Source organism: Phalacrocorax carbo, chromosome 2 (genome assembly GCF_963921805.1).
Source record: "Phalacrocorax carbo chromosome 2, bPhaCar2.1, whole genome shotgun sequence".
NCBI classification, from domain to species: Eukaryota; Metazoa; Chordata; class Aves; order Suliformes; family Phalacrocoracidae; genus Phalacrocorax; species Phalacrocorax carbo.
In genome coordinates, this window is record NC_087514.1 from 115150239 (window position 1) to 115164628 (window position 14390).

The following is a 14390-nucleotide window of genomic DNA, read 5'->3' on the forward strand; positions in this document are numbered from 1 at the left end:
TAAATTTGCAGAATTCTGTCAAGCTATCTGTACCTTTCTCTTTCCACTTGTGCCAGTGAAGTGCTTTCAAAGACCTTAAGGAGAGATGACATCAAGAGACAAGGTATAACCTATAGAAAGAAATTTTGACTAGAAATCTAAGTTCAGTCCTCTGACAGATTTTTGTGGATTAGCTCAATAGCAGTGTGTCCCACCTGGGATATCTTAAGGGCACTCAACACTTACTTCCAGTAGTTTTTATTGTCTTCATGTGTAAATTTTCAAGGGAAGGGCTGCTGCAGTATTGAGTAAGTCAATGCAGGTGCTCTTTTTAGAGTTCTGTAGAGACTCATTAGTTTCCATGTAAATAAAAATAGAAAATTATTTTGTCCTTTTGAAATTTTCTGTGATATTTATGCCTTAGATGTATCAGTTGGGTGGTTTTTTTTAAGATCCTGCCGAATGCGCTTCACCTGTGTCTCCTTTTGCTTGAGTTGACCTGCAGTACTTGTTATTAAGTAGAATGTGAGTAATGCAAGCTGTACTGTCTTTAAGGTGTTTACCCTGTATCTGTACCAAGTAATTTAGTCTTAAAGATTAAATAAACCCAATCGTTTTTGTTTTCTCATCAGCATGTAGATAGCTGTGTGGGTTTTATTTCTGCCTGAGTAATGAAAGATCCTAATGTGACTAATTAGTCTGTGATCTGTTGATTAATATACCTTTCATTCTTGAGTCAGCAGATGTTAGAAGTTATGTGCTGGAAATGCTGTGTAACTAGTTGTCAATAGTAATGCATAGATGATGAGTTTCATGTTCCTATCATCTTTCTCTCTCTCTTTTTAAAATATCGTATAAATAGGGAATTTAATCAATGACATTTGTCATTGTATATGTCACCAGAGTAAGTGAGGCTCTGCAGCTTTCTCTAGATGCATAATTCTTCAAGACCAAGCAGTGGTGTTCTCAGATGAACACTTTCTTAGCCTTAAAGAGAGCGTCTTTAGCATCTTTCACAACTGTTTTTGTTCCTCTTGCTTTCATTTTGAAGCAATATGGGTTTTTAATTCTCATGTGAAGGTTCCTTATTTTGGCTTTGTCAAAGCCTGTGAAAATTCAAGGTATGTGCTGGTTATACGGCCTAACCATAGAAGATTGTTGTCCTGGAGCTCTGCAGCTTCTGTCATTTCCAGTTGAATCCATTAACCCAGTTATTTCACAGATAGCGTGTGCATTCAGATTTTCCATGTAGGCCAGTTTTGACAACTTCTTGTTGCTTGTAAAGTCTCAAACTGCATTGCAGTATGACTACAGCTTGATCAGACATAGGAGTTTTTCTTTTAACTAATATAGAAAACAAAGCGAGGTAAACTTTGGCGAGCCTGGGCTGAGGCTGCTAATTGTGTACTTGCAATACCACGCAAGCTTGGATGCTGAAGCCCAGGTTGTCGCACTTCAGCTGTTGTTGGTACTCTAGATATAGGTGGACCAATGGCACGGAGTGGTTTTTTTTCATCTGTATTCATATTGAAGTACTAAAAATGAAGAGAAATTTCTGATTTTGGTTCCTTGGTTTTACTAGACTAGAACTTTTTTAAAATGCTGAAGGCTTGCTTCCTTTGTATCATGTTTGTTTAGGTAATATATCCTGTTTAAACGGCTACTTTGCAGACATGCTATTTATTGGGAGCAAAGCCTATGTTTGTAACTAGAGCAAATGTGACTTTCTTCATGAAGTGCCACAAATTCTTTGACTTGTGAATTGTTGGTGGATGTTCTGTTGTAGAGAAGAGGCCAAGTTTTAAATGCAGATTTTTACATTTACTGTCCCCTCTTTTTGAAAACCTGTAGATTTGTCTTACCTCATCTGTCTGATGTCTTCCTTCCACCTCTTTTCCCATCCTTAAGCCCCTAATACCCTGGTTTGCTGGATTTCTTCTTGCCTTACCATGCTGCATTATGAATTCTAGTGCAAGTGGTAGGCTGGGAATAGGTGTCCATTTCTTTTGGCAGCAGCCAATATCTCACTTGTGAAATAAAGCCATTGTTTCATGGCTGTTTTAATCTCAGTTGTAGAAAGCTAGAACTCCTTCTGCTTTGGGGGGAACAAGTACTTGAAAAATGCTACCTAGAATCTGTTGCAGTGGTATTGTGAAGTACTTTCCTGCTTTGAATGGCTTTTCTGAATTATTTAAATGGCATCTGTGACAAGAAAAATACGCTAAGAGTCTGTCCTCAATTATTGCACTTAAAATTGAAATTTTGCCCTAAGAAAGCTGATTAAATTGCCATACTGTATCCTAAGTGCCGAAGTTTTGTTGCTGTTGATGCAGTTGCTGATAGGCAAAAGTGAGTTTATTGCTGGAGGACTTCTCTGTTACTCTGTTTTGCCAGGATCAGCTTTGTGGCTCTAACAGATGTTACTTCCATAACTTAAGCTCCCAATTCAAGTTGTGAAATGGTGGAGCTTTGGCTTTCTTTCCTTTATAAACATCTATAAAATAGAAAGTTGAACTTTTTTCAGGATTTCACATGACACCGTCCAACCTGGAACTGTAGGTATGTAGGAGCAGCTGTGTAGCACGGTGCTGCTCTCACCCCTCCTCTTGATGGGTTTCATTTGGATGTTCTTGTATGTTTATCAAAATGATGGTTCGTATTTTGTAGAGCACTGAAGACAAGAACTGGCCTTTATGAAAGCTTCTAAAATCAGACTTAAAATTAAAAGCATCTTGTAGTCTTCGTTTTTGTGGTCATCTGTAATGCCATGGCAAAGCATCACTCCCTCTCTGTGACAGGATGGTTCCATCATACCGTTCAGTGTAGTTCAGGCTCTTTGATTATTCATGTAGCTTCCCTTCTGTATAAAAGTAAAAAACCCTGTGTGTTACAGTGCCATCAAAGCCATTGCATATTTGCATAAAGCTGCACATGTTGTCGTGCATAAACTGTGAATTGTACAAGGATCAAATAAGACAAAATGCATTATTTTTTGTCTTCTCCCAAGCTTTTTAGCCCTCTGAGTCACCAGCATCAAACTGATGGGTTTATATTTTAAACAAAGACTGTCACAATAATTAGAATTTGTAAAATGGAAAAAATTCCATGAAAAAACTGGCTCACCTCTTAAAAATAAAATATACTTTGATGTAAACATTCTGTATATGTAAGTTGTGGAGAAGTACAGCATTTTTCTGTTGAATTTGATTCCTTTGTAATAACTGGTTGGGGCTGTCAAATGCACTAAAAATCACTGCCCCCTCATACCAGAGAACACACATATTGTTGGATATCTTAATTTTGATAAATCAGTAAAGCAACTGGAGCTTTAGGCTGTTCATATCAAGAAAATAAATACTAACTTCTACTTAGAATGCTGTGGAAGCTTTGAAAAAATTGTGCAATTTGTAGAAAAACCCTTTACCCTGGTACATTAGGTGTTGGTGGCTTGTCTCTAATAAGCTACAAGCCCCACTGGGGTGAGTTACCTCCTCTCGCTCACCAGAGTTGTTAGCAGTTAATGCACCTTCTGAATCTGCAGTTCCTACCATTCTCAGTTAACAGATACAGTGGCAGAGACTGGGTTGTCATCTTGGTGACAATACACGAAGCATACTTCTTTGAGCAATCTAACTGAAGTGTCAGTTTATGATGCTGCGATCACCAAAAGCGTTTTCCTAGCAGGTGGGTGGTGCCTAGGCAGTTCCTGTAGTCCCACTTGGAGCTTGGGAAAGCAACTTGAAATTCCTAAGTACAGATAGCATGTGTGGTCACATTCCCAGTGGGGCAGTTGACTGTCACAGGGCATAAGCGTGAAATATTGTTTGACTGATAGATAGCCAAGTAATTGTTAGTGAAGAATAGAAAAACTTCTAGTGATTTCTGCAAGAGTAATTTCTTTCTTATTTAATGAAGCAGTAGGAAATGAAACATGCGGAGAATACACTGAGGATGTTCAATATTGGTTAGTGATCCTGATCACTCGATATATTTAGTGTACTCTCACATGGGGTCATAAATCTAAGGACTTAAGTAATGTTTTTAAGTTCAGGGCTTGGATTTTAGAAAACAGGATCCTAAAAATACAGTAGAAAAATTATCCTGGATTTTCAGAGTGATGTGGTAGCTAGAAGATGTAGTGTGGTGCATTATCAAGAGATGTAATACATGAATGAGAAGATAGCAGTCTCCAATGGGAGTCACACATACACCTGGAAGCTGGGTTGGACTGGATTACTTGTCCATTTATTTTAGGTATTTGAGTAAGAATGGCAGAAGCTGAAAAGTTGGAGGCAGTGGTAAATATGCCATGTTCTCGGTGTGCCACAACAATGAATGGTGGAAAAAAAGCAGTGTCATTAAGGTTTAAGGGTAACAATTCATTTCTATTATCAAAGGGAGGAGATACTTGCAGTTTTAAGTTTCTTTGTAGTAATAAAGTATTAACAAGAGCTGATGGATAGAAGTTGAACTAAAAAAAAAAAACCCCATGTATTGAACCCTTGCAGTTTAGCTGCAAGTAGATATGCTAACTGGTTATCACAGATTAGGATTTCTGGTCATCTACAGTGAGTGATTTGGAAATGAATGTGAAAGATTTATGTAGCTCAGTTGAGAACAACCTGTTAGTTATTTTATTTTAACCTCTAAAGCACTTATTTCCCCCATGCCATTATTTCCCCCACACTGTTGGATTGTACTTCATTGTTCCAGTTTTTTAATTGTTAATTCTCTGTACTTATCTGCTTTAATATTATTCTGGAGACTATTTACCATGGTTTGCAAACCATTCCAGGGGTTGCTGGTGGTCTCTTCTGACCACCAAAAATGTGTTTGAGATATAAAAGAAAAAGCTGAATGTGTTGGGGTTTGGTGGTTTTGGCTTTGGGTGGTTTTGTTTTGGGGTTTTTTTTGGGGGTCAGGTTTTTTGTCTCCCTTCTCATGTTGCAGCTAGTCTCATCTGTGTAGAGAAAAAGGGAAGTACTTGATTAGTATTTCATTCACAGAAGAAATTTTGCTAACCAACGTTAATTTTAAATGATGTGCCATGGGCCATCTTTATGAAGATGCTAATTGTCGGCAGATAATTGTTAACCCAAAAAAGCTCCAATATTTGTACAGCTGTTCAGAAATCCATAGTCTTGAAGAGTCGGAACTTTTGCTAATCCTGTAGGGGCTGACAAAAGATTCTGTCCTTTGCAAGACTGACAGGAGTATGTTAATATTATTTCTACCAACAAGACTGCCAGCTCCAAATATTTGAATGTGATTATAGGGGAAAAGTAGCTTGAGAAAATGTTGACATTTTGAAACACTAATTTCCTGCTAAACATTAGACATAAAATAATGAAGAAAAAGAACCATGTATTTGTTTAGAAGAACTTGAAGTGTATGTAAAACACTTAGTGGGAGAGTGAGGGCAAGAAAAAGCAGTAGCTGGATACCAAAATTAATTAAACTCTTGAGTTCAGGATTACCCCGCAAAGTCAAAGTATTTTTTTCTTTTTTTTGAAACAAAACATTTCATGCTGAAAACAGAAGACACAGTAGATTTCTAAAAATCACTCACTCTAAATTAGGCAGGTAGATCTAACTGCATCGTGATGCATTGAGTGATTGGAAGTTATTACTGCTGAAATGGTTCTATTATGTTGCATGCATACACCACTTTATGTAATGGTGAAAGGGCAAAAATCTCATCAGAAATGCTTACTGAGAGTGGAAAGATAGTTTTATTTGGGATGCATCTTTTTTTTTTATGTTAAGGCAAAGTAAATTCTGCTTGTTTTCCCTGTTCTCTTGTGTTTTGTTTGTTGTATTTGTAGCCTGTTGCATCCTTCAAAGATGTGTTTCCTGCCTTTCCAGTAGGGAATGCTTTCAGGTGATTTTGGATTGAGCAAGGCTCTACATGGGAAGAGCAGAGAGGTTTTTTTGGGGTGCTGTTGTTGGTGTGGTGGTGGTGTTGTTTGGTTCCCCCCCCCCCCCTTACCATATTTCTAGCTAAGATCAGAATATTTCAATGTGTCCAAAAAGCCTGCTAGAATTGTTCAAGTACACTTTGGTTTCTTTAATTCTGCTTCCTCTGTAGTCAGCAGAGGAAGTCCTGTTTGATTACTATGGAAGCAGTATGACTCCCCATGGTACAGTATTGAATGTTCCAGTTATGGTTTTTACCTACAGTTTCAGTGTTTATTTCATGTTATAGCCCTTTACTACCATCATACATGTTGACTGTTACATGGTCTAAGGCACAACTGCATCCAGGTTTGGTGTGTTGATGCAAACTTTTACATGTAATACCTCAATTACTGGTAGCAGTTAGGCAGTCTAAACTCTTATAATCTACACCGGCTGATTTAAAATTAGGATGGGTAGGGGTATCTGGGAGGCTGGGCACCTTTGGGAACCAGATGGTGCATAAATATCCTTAGCATACTTGTCTTTTTCACTAATTTTAGCTCAAAACTGCCTTCCCATCCTTGCTACTGTAAGTGGGGGGGGAAACAAACCCCAAATCTATGAGGGCGTAATGCTTCAGCAGTTCCGGAGCTACTTGGTATGGAGTGCCACAGCTGCAGGAACCATCCAGGGCAAGCTGCTGATATTTCCATCACATTCTTTCAAAGCTGAAAATCTTATTTCCATATGTCGAATTTCAATAGCAACTTGACAAGCCCTGTGATTTTTCAGGAGAAGTGGTTGTCCTGGGTGTTTTCCACTTCAAATTCTGTAGCATGTTAAGACCAGCAATAACCCTAATAGAAGGGAGAAGAAAGGACAACCCTTTTTGTATACTAAGTAGAATCCGATACACAAATCTTTCTGCAGTAGTGCAGTAGAGAGCCTTTTGCAAGATTATGCTCAACTAAAAAAGTAACGCGTACTGAAAGGATATGAATTGTACATTGCAAAATCGAAGCCCTCCTCTTGAGGAGTTCAGTAGGCTAGATAAAAAGCTCTTCAGTTTAATCGGAATGATAACGTTTATCTTGAGCAGAGTTTTGAGATGGAGAAGGTTAAGCTTCAATCTGGCTGCAGCTATGAGTTTGGAAAGCTGTGCTTTTCAGAAGCTTGCTTCTCTTGCAAATTTAGTCAGAAGCCTCTGGGCTGCAGCCAACCCTGCCCTAAAGATCTTGCAAGCACCGGAGTAGAAGGCATGCATCTCTTGCAACCAGATGCTTTTAGGCGCTGTATTTACCACGTAGTTCTGAAATGGCTAATGCATCTGACCACAGAAAAATGCAAAACCTGCAGTGGTAGTGATGAAATTCTTGTCAGCAAGCCTGTCCCTTCTGGCTCACGTATAGCTGTCGCTTTGGGGTTAGTGTTCTCACACTGCTATCTTGAGGTTATAACTCGAGTATCCTTGTTCCTTGGCTGCTGTGGCCCATCTTCCTAGCTGTAGCCTGACCCTGCTGGCGGCATGGGTTAGCTCATCTGTTAGACAGGGTGGGGTTTGAAGAACAAGCAGTGCTAATAATGCAGCCAGCCCGCAGGAGCTCTGGTTGCAATGTTTCATCAGCTGCTAATCCATTTACAGTATAGCTAATCAGATTGCTCTGTTCGGTGCTGCAGAGACTTTGTGCTATGCCACTGTAATCGAGATGGCTGATGTGTATAAGCTAGCTTGTGTATGAAATCGAACCAGCTGTTACAGTGGAGATGAGGTCTTGTCTACTGAGGTTCGTAAATACTTTCTGTTTTGTAACCTCGACTACTTGCATTAACCCAGGACGTTTATCTCAAGAAAAGTTTCGAAGCTTTCTGAGTTTAGTCTCTAAAAAAACCCCATTTTTTTGTTGGGGATGGAGGGATTAGTGGGTTAGGATTTTTCTTTTCAAAATGTGGTGGCAGCTCAGCTCCTTCTCCCTCAGTGAAAGTATGTAGTTTGTACCCAAATTCATTAGCTTAAGAGCAAATTTCTGTATGACTGTTTCTGTTTAGTTCAACATACTAACAGCACTGTGTATGAAAACTTAAACAGAAAGTATCACTTTTATATGCTTCTTTCCTTAGTTCTCATGCCAGTGTGAATTGTTGTGTTGAAGTAGTTTCTTTACAATACACAACTAAGCAAGAGACTTGTCTTTTAAATACTGTAATAAGCAGTTGTTCTGAAATTCTTGCTCCTGTCTCTGTAGAGCTGTAAATGTTGGGATAGTCTTTGCTGTGGGAATTGTAACTGTATTTGCTGGGATTGTCATGGCAGTAGTGTCTGGAGATTCTTTAGCAAGGATATGACTTATTGTTGCTCATGAGGAAATCACAAGCACACGCGCACAGACACACACACAGACACACCCCCCAAATCCAATCCCCCCTTCCTGCCACAACAACAACAAAATTCCCAGGCAAACCACGTAGTTCTGAAACTTTATTTTAGCTCTTGTGGCTTTAGTAGTTAGACCAAACTAACTAATCTTAGCGTCTCTTTCCCCGCACCCTTCTCTCTCTCTTTTTTTTTTTTTTTTTTTTTTCTTCTCCCCCTCCCTGACAAAAAGACTCTCAAATAATACATGAAATAAAGGAGATAGTTTAGTCTGCTTTGGCTTTACGGTAGGAAGTCATACCAGGAAGATAGCTTGTTTATAAAATTTTATGTGGGGTAGTATTATTTTTTTATGTTGTAACAGGAGCAATGGAGAAGTGCTAAATCCATTTGGTACTTAATGTGATGGGAAAAATGAATGTCTACAGAATCCAACAGTGAGATTGATTTGCAGGGATTTCCTTGAAAGTGGAAAAGATGATAGATTTCAAAACCTTAGAGTACAGTATATGTTTTCAGGTATTGCGTTTCAAGAGTATTTGAAACGTAGATCTAAATGTTTATACTCAGTGTGATACTCCTGGTTTTACTGAAACTGTTCTGTTTTTTTTCCAGGTGAATCTGGACTGGGAAAATCAACATTAATCAACTCATTATTCTTAACAGAATTGTATTCCCCAGAGTATCCAGGTCCTTCACACAGAATTAAAAAGACTGTACAGGTATGTCTGGGGGAAAAGCTGCAGCTTGAACAATGTAACTTGCAATTTAGTAATGTAAGGTGATACAGTTGTTGCATAGCACCTGTATTTCAAATAAGCTTAGCCATGATGTGAACCACTAAGAAATATTCACTGTGTCTTTCGGTGTATCTTAGCTATACAAAACTTTGAGGTTATGAAACTTGTAGCCTGTTGAAGTGTGGGGGCCCTGAAGTGAAGTACTTTGTGTGCTGCTAGTACTTTAAAAACTTCATATGGGTGCAGTCCTGTTTGGAAATGGAATTTTTATTATCAGTAAAATATTGAGTATATCTGTAGATCTGCACTAGAGCCCCATGCTGTTTAAAGCAGGCTTTTAGAAACTGTGTTAAGGGATTTGTCGTAAGTGTAAGGACCTAAGGTATAAAAGTATACAGCAGTCTTCTGCAGTCTGTATCCATTGTGGTGCATTTTTTTACCCATTATAAGCTGTTATTCTGAAACATATCAGGGACTGGGGTGAACCTGGCTGACTTTAAGTGCTAGACTTACATAAGCAAAGCTGATGTTCCTGTAGCTACAATACTACTACAACTGAAATGCTTAGTCAAAGAATGGAAAACTGAAGTTGATCCATTTGTTTTGTGTAATAATTTGCTATTGATCAATTATATTTTCTCTCAAGAAAAGGACCATATTTTTTTATTATAAAAACATTATTAAAAAACTAATATTAAAAAAATTAAATAATGTTCTGGGTAGTTTAGGAAATCATTGCATTTCAGTGGGGCGTTTTCTGCCTCCGCAGCTGAGCGCTTCTTTAAGATTTTGGTGAAGACAGCTTGTGGTAATCTAACTTTGTACAGACGAGGACTGGGGGTGTTCACCATTGCCACTGTTGTCCAGCAGAGTTCCTCCAACTGCAAAATGACAGTCTCGGACCACCTCAGCTGTGGCTGAAGTGACTGTGCAATTATAGAGTTGTCATAAAGTGATTAAACATTGTGCTGAGTTAGGAGGCTATGCAAGGTGCTATAAACAGAAGCTGTAAAATTGAATTCTTTTTTATTCAATGGAATTGAATAACTGCTCCAGTGCTATGATCCACTCACCTTTTTTGTTTGGGGTTTTGGGTAAAGCGCTTCTTAATCCAATCTCAACACTGAATAATTACCACAGGGCCAGGAAAAAGTTAGCTGAGCTCATACTAAGAAGATTAAATGACATTGCTTGCCATTTAGCTCAATATCAAATTCTTGAACGCTAATACAAAATACATTTGTTGCAGAATATAAATTTTTTAACTTGGAAGAAAGCTTTAAAACATCTGGAGTTTGATTAACTATTTTTTTTCCTAAGCTTTGATTATGTCCATTGGGCTATTTTATCAGTTTAATGTAAAACCATAGTGACTGACAAAATGGACGTAAAAGTTTGTTAGCAGGGGCATTTGAATTAGAAGGGTTGAATTTATGTACCTGTTTCAAAGAGATGTTAAGTGGGATGGAAAAGGTGTGCAAATAGTTAACCTCTGGTATAATATACTTATTAATGAAATAATCAGTGACTGTTGAAAAAGAAAGCAGAAGGGTGACTTTTTTTTTTAGTTGGAAGAGACATAGTGTGATTTCATTACTTTTGATGACACATTGGTTTAGCAGAAGAACATAACCTGAATAGGTTTAACATTGAATTATAGTTTAAATAATGGTGGGTTGGATTCCCTGTCATTGGAAGATGATTGTTTTTCAAATTTGGAAACATCATAGGAAGAATTTACACACAAATTAACAAAAAAACCAGTTATCTTTAAAAGATAACTCAGACCCATCCTGCCTAAAGGTGGATCAGTGTAAGACAAATGAAACTAAAACTCTGTGGGTGTAGCTTCTCAAATCTAAGTACTTTAATCTGTTAGGCAGCAAGATTAGGTGATCTGTTCATGCCAGCCTTTTGAGTTCTAGTTCTTCAGAGGTGGTGATTTTTTTTTTTAATTAATTTACTGGTTGAGGAAACACCCCCCACCCCCCACCCCCCCGTACTTTCCAGGAAACTTCACTTTTTCTTAAGGCATGTAAATGAGGGGTGGGGAGTGTGTCAGGAAGGGCTTGGACAGAGCCCTGGCTGAAAAGCCATTACATTTTTTCCTACTCCCGCTGTATGGGCTAAAGCCTGAGGGTGGCCAAGAGCTGAAAAAACTATTTTTAGTAGTGAGTTGGGGTCTATCATGAATTAGCAAATAATATGATTGGAATAAAAATATATTTAACGACCATCTTCCCCCTTAGAAACTATTGCTTACTTTATCTAATGAGCATTTTTTGAGTATACTTGTGCAACATAGCTTTGCTTTCAGTTACTCGTGATGAATGAAAAACCAGTAAGCATAGCATTTTAAGAAGGAAACTGAAACTGTCTTATTTCAGTGTCTAAGTGAGGATAAAATTGTTTCCCCCTACAACCTTGAAAACTGTGTGCTAGCAACTATGTATGTGGCGTGGAGGTGATTCCAGTGAAATATTAAAGAATTAACAGTGGGAGCTGCTATTTGGATCCATGGGGTTTGTACTGTTTGCCAGTGTAAACTTTAAGTTGAGGATGTCAGGGGTTTTGTAGGGCAGAGATGAGGCAGACCACCAGAGCATCTTGAAATCTTGGTGGTAAGAACTGCCTGCTCTTCTATGGTGGGAATAACTTACCAATCAGGAATTGTATGAGAGTCTCATAGTTAAATACAAACTGTGGCTTGAAAACAATTGCAGTTTGAAGTTGTTTTGTGAGGCAGGTCCTTTGTATAATTTCATGGAAAGCAGAAAAACAGTTAATAGTAAATGACTCTGTCAGCTGAATTCAGAGCAAACTTCTTCAGAAATGATGGGGTATGAAATATGCTTTCTCTGATTGTTACTTGACTATCTTAAATGGAGTATGGGAGAGGCTTGTTTAATCAATTTAAAAGTAGTCAAGCTGTAACAAGCATCATGTCATGAACGCTGCATAGTAACTGTCGAGGAGACCCGTGTGACCCAGTTGACTGGAGTGCATGGGAAAATGGCCGTTTGGAGGAGACTTTTTAATAAAAAGTTTTAAATTCCAAGACTTGAACTAATGTTTTCCATGAATCCCTTGGGAATACTTGTAAATCAGATGATAGGATGCAGTTGGATGCTTAACTATGAATGACACTAGTTTACAGTGATTTTCTGGATCTTTTCCAGATGTTGCTGCTTTCTGTGCCTTTGACCATGTATGGACACATCCATTTAGGTTAGAAAAATGCAACTTTACAGAGGCTTTATGGCAGGTTCTTCACGTAGTGTCTGTTACCAGTAGCCTCAACCGCTTACAATATATGGTGGATATGGTCTGACTGTCCACAACACAAGCATTGGACGTTTAATTTGATCAGCTAATGTTTCTTGTCTGTGGGTTTTTGAAAACCCTGCTCTGATAGCAAGATACCAAATGAATTTATGAAAAGTAAGAATAAATTTAAATCCTCACCACCTAGTAAGGTATTAGCACTGCCTGCAGAGATTCAGTTACTGCAGGCCATTTGTCAGAAGGTGACTTCACAAATTCAGCCCCACTTACATTTTACAAGCATACAGAATCAGGAAAAATGTTTGGCGTGGCATTTCTGAAGATCTCCTGACCTTCCTTTTCCTTTGTTATAAACACACGTTCAAGATAATGTTTTATTAATTGCTTCTTTTGTAAAAGCATTCCACCGTGAGTGCTTAATAATTTAATGGTTCTTGCTGGGAATTTTTGTGCTGGAGAATAAAGCTAATACCTTGTAGCACTTGGCAACAGTACAGCTCTTAACATTATCATCTCTAGTACTTTGAAAGTGTTACAGGTTTCTCATACTTGCAGAGAGCTTGGTTATAGGAGGGGTTTGTGGTTACTATATGCAAGACAGCAAAAAGAATGCAAGGAATCACAAGTTAATCTCCTGTGTGCTAAAGGCTGTGAGTAGGAAGCTCTTGGCCGAGTTGACTGTGTGGCTGGGGATTGCTGTCTTCAGTTCTGGCATTGACTGTGTGCAGTAAAATTTCTCTGTAGAACTCTTGGTGGGGGGAGAATACATTCACCACGATTAAAACCTAAGTTTTTAAAGCACTGCGTGTATTCCTAGGTTCTCATGGCTTTGTACTGGACGCTTTCAGAAGGGTAGGAGTTGTACAGTTAGTGAAAGAGTAACTTGGTGATGTCTCAGGCTGGTGTGTGTGCATTGGCGTTTTGGGGGGAGGGGTTGGGGGCTTTTTTTGGTGTTTGTTTTGTGGATTTTTGGGTTTTGTTAGGCTTTTTGTTTGTTTGGGCTTTTTTTTGTGTTTTGTTTTTTTTTTTCCTGGTTGGTTTTTTAAACACCACAACAACAAAACAAACAGAACAAACCTTCCTAACCTTGCAGCAAGGCCTGCTCAAGTAGGAGATTGAATTGGGTGGCCCAGCCTGGATTCTTCTGTGACTAGTGTCCAGGTAGCCCAGTGTTGGGGACTCTTGTTTTATGAAGCTGCCTTACTGATATTTTTTTGCCTTTTTGTTAGGTGGGGAACCAACTCATGGTGATTGTGTGCTGTAGACAGCCATAGCGTAGCTGAGTTGATTTTCTGAGACCTAGCAGTGGAAGGGATTGATCTGGCTTGGATAGGATGAGTAAATAAACATAACCTCCAGCATACTCAGAGGTTAAATGTGGACCTTTCTTTGCAGTTAGTTACTGTTTTCTGTGTTTCTGTATATTCCCTTCTGAATTAAAATCAGTGTTTTGCTTGTGCAAGAGGTATTTAGTTTTACTTTCTGCAGTGTTAATTTATCTTGTAGATTTACATTGCATCACATAACCAGTGATTGCAAAGTGTTTGCAACTGTGTTCAGGTGTGGCTGTGAGAGAGTCCTTTTCACCTATATAACTAGGGGATGTGCAAGTGCTTAAGCAGCATTGATATGATCTCTCAAGTCTTGAGCTGGTCAAGAGACCATCCAGATAGGATTTATTATTCAAGTTTCTACTCTGTCTGAAAGCTTGTTAGTGAATGTTCTTGCAGGTGTTCACCAAGTTATATTTAACTTTCTTTTCTCTCCCTGGTCAGGGTTCAGGAGGCTTAAAAAGGTTAAGCAGTGAGCAGCAAGGTGCCATCAATGTCTGCCAACTCATGTGTGGCTCTGAATAAATGGCTTGTGCGGTTGATTTTTTTTGAACTCCTGTCTAGAAAACAGTCATCAGTGATTTATTAGAAACTGTCTTATTATCACAGGAAAAAACTGTGATGAAATGTGTGAGCAATTAGAAAGAGCCAACATGCTAACATGAGTTTGTAATTTCTTACTGCTGGGGATCGGACCGATATGACAGTGGTATACAGCACTTTCTCAGGCAGACACACTTGACACTGGCGTTATCAGTAATTACCGAGATTAGTAGAAAGATGGGG

The 14390-nt window shown here is 38.6% G+C and overlaps 1 protein-coding gene across 2 annotated transcripts in view; it reads left to right on the plus strand.

The window, feature by feature from the left end:
- The window catches only part of SEPTIN7 (septin 7), a 61391-nt gene that overhangs the window by 24889 nt on the left and 22112 nt on the right, over nt 1-14390 (plus strand). For both annotated transcript variants that reach the window (XM_064443938.1, XM_009512396.2), the window contains exon 2: nt 8864-8970. In XM_064443938.1, coding sequence (XP_064300008.1) covers nt 8864-8970 — 107 coding nt within the window. The remainder of the gene's footprint in view (nt 1-8863; nt 8971-14390) is intronic.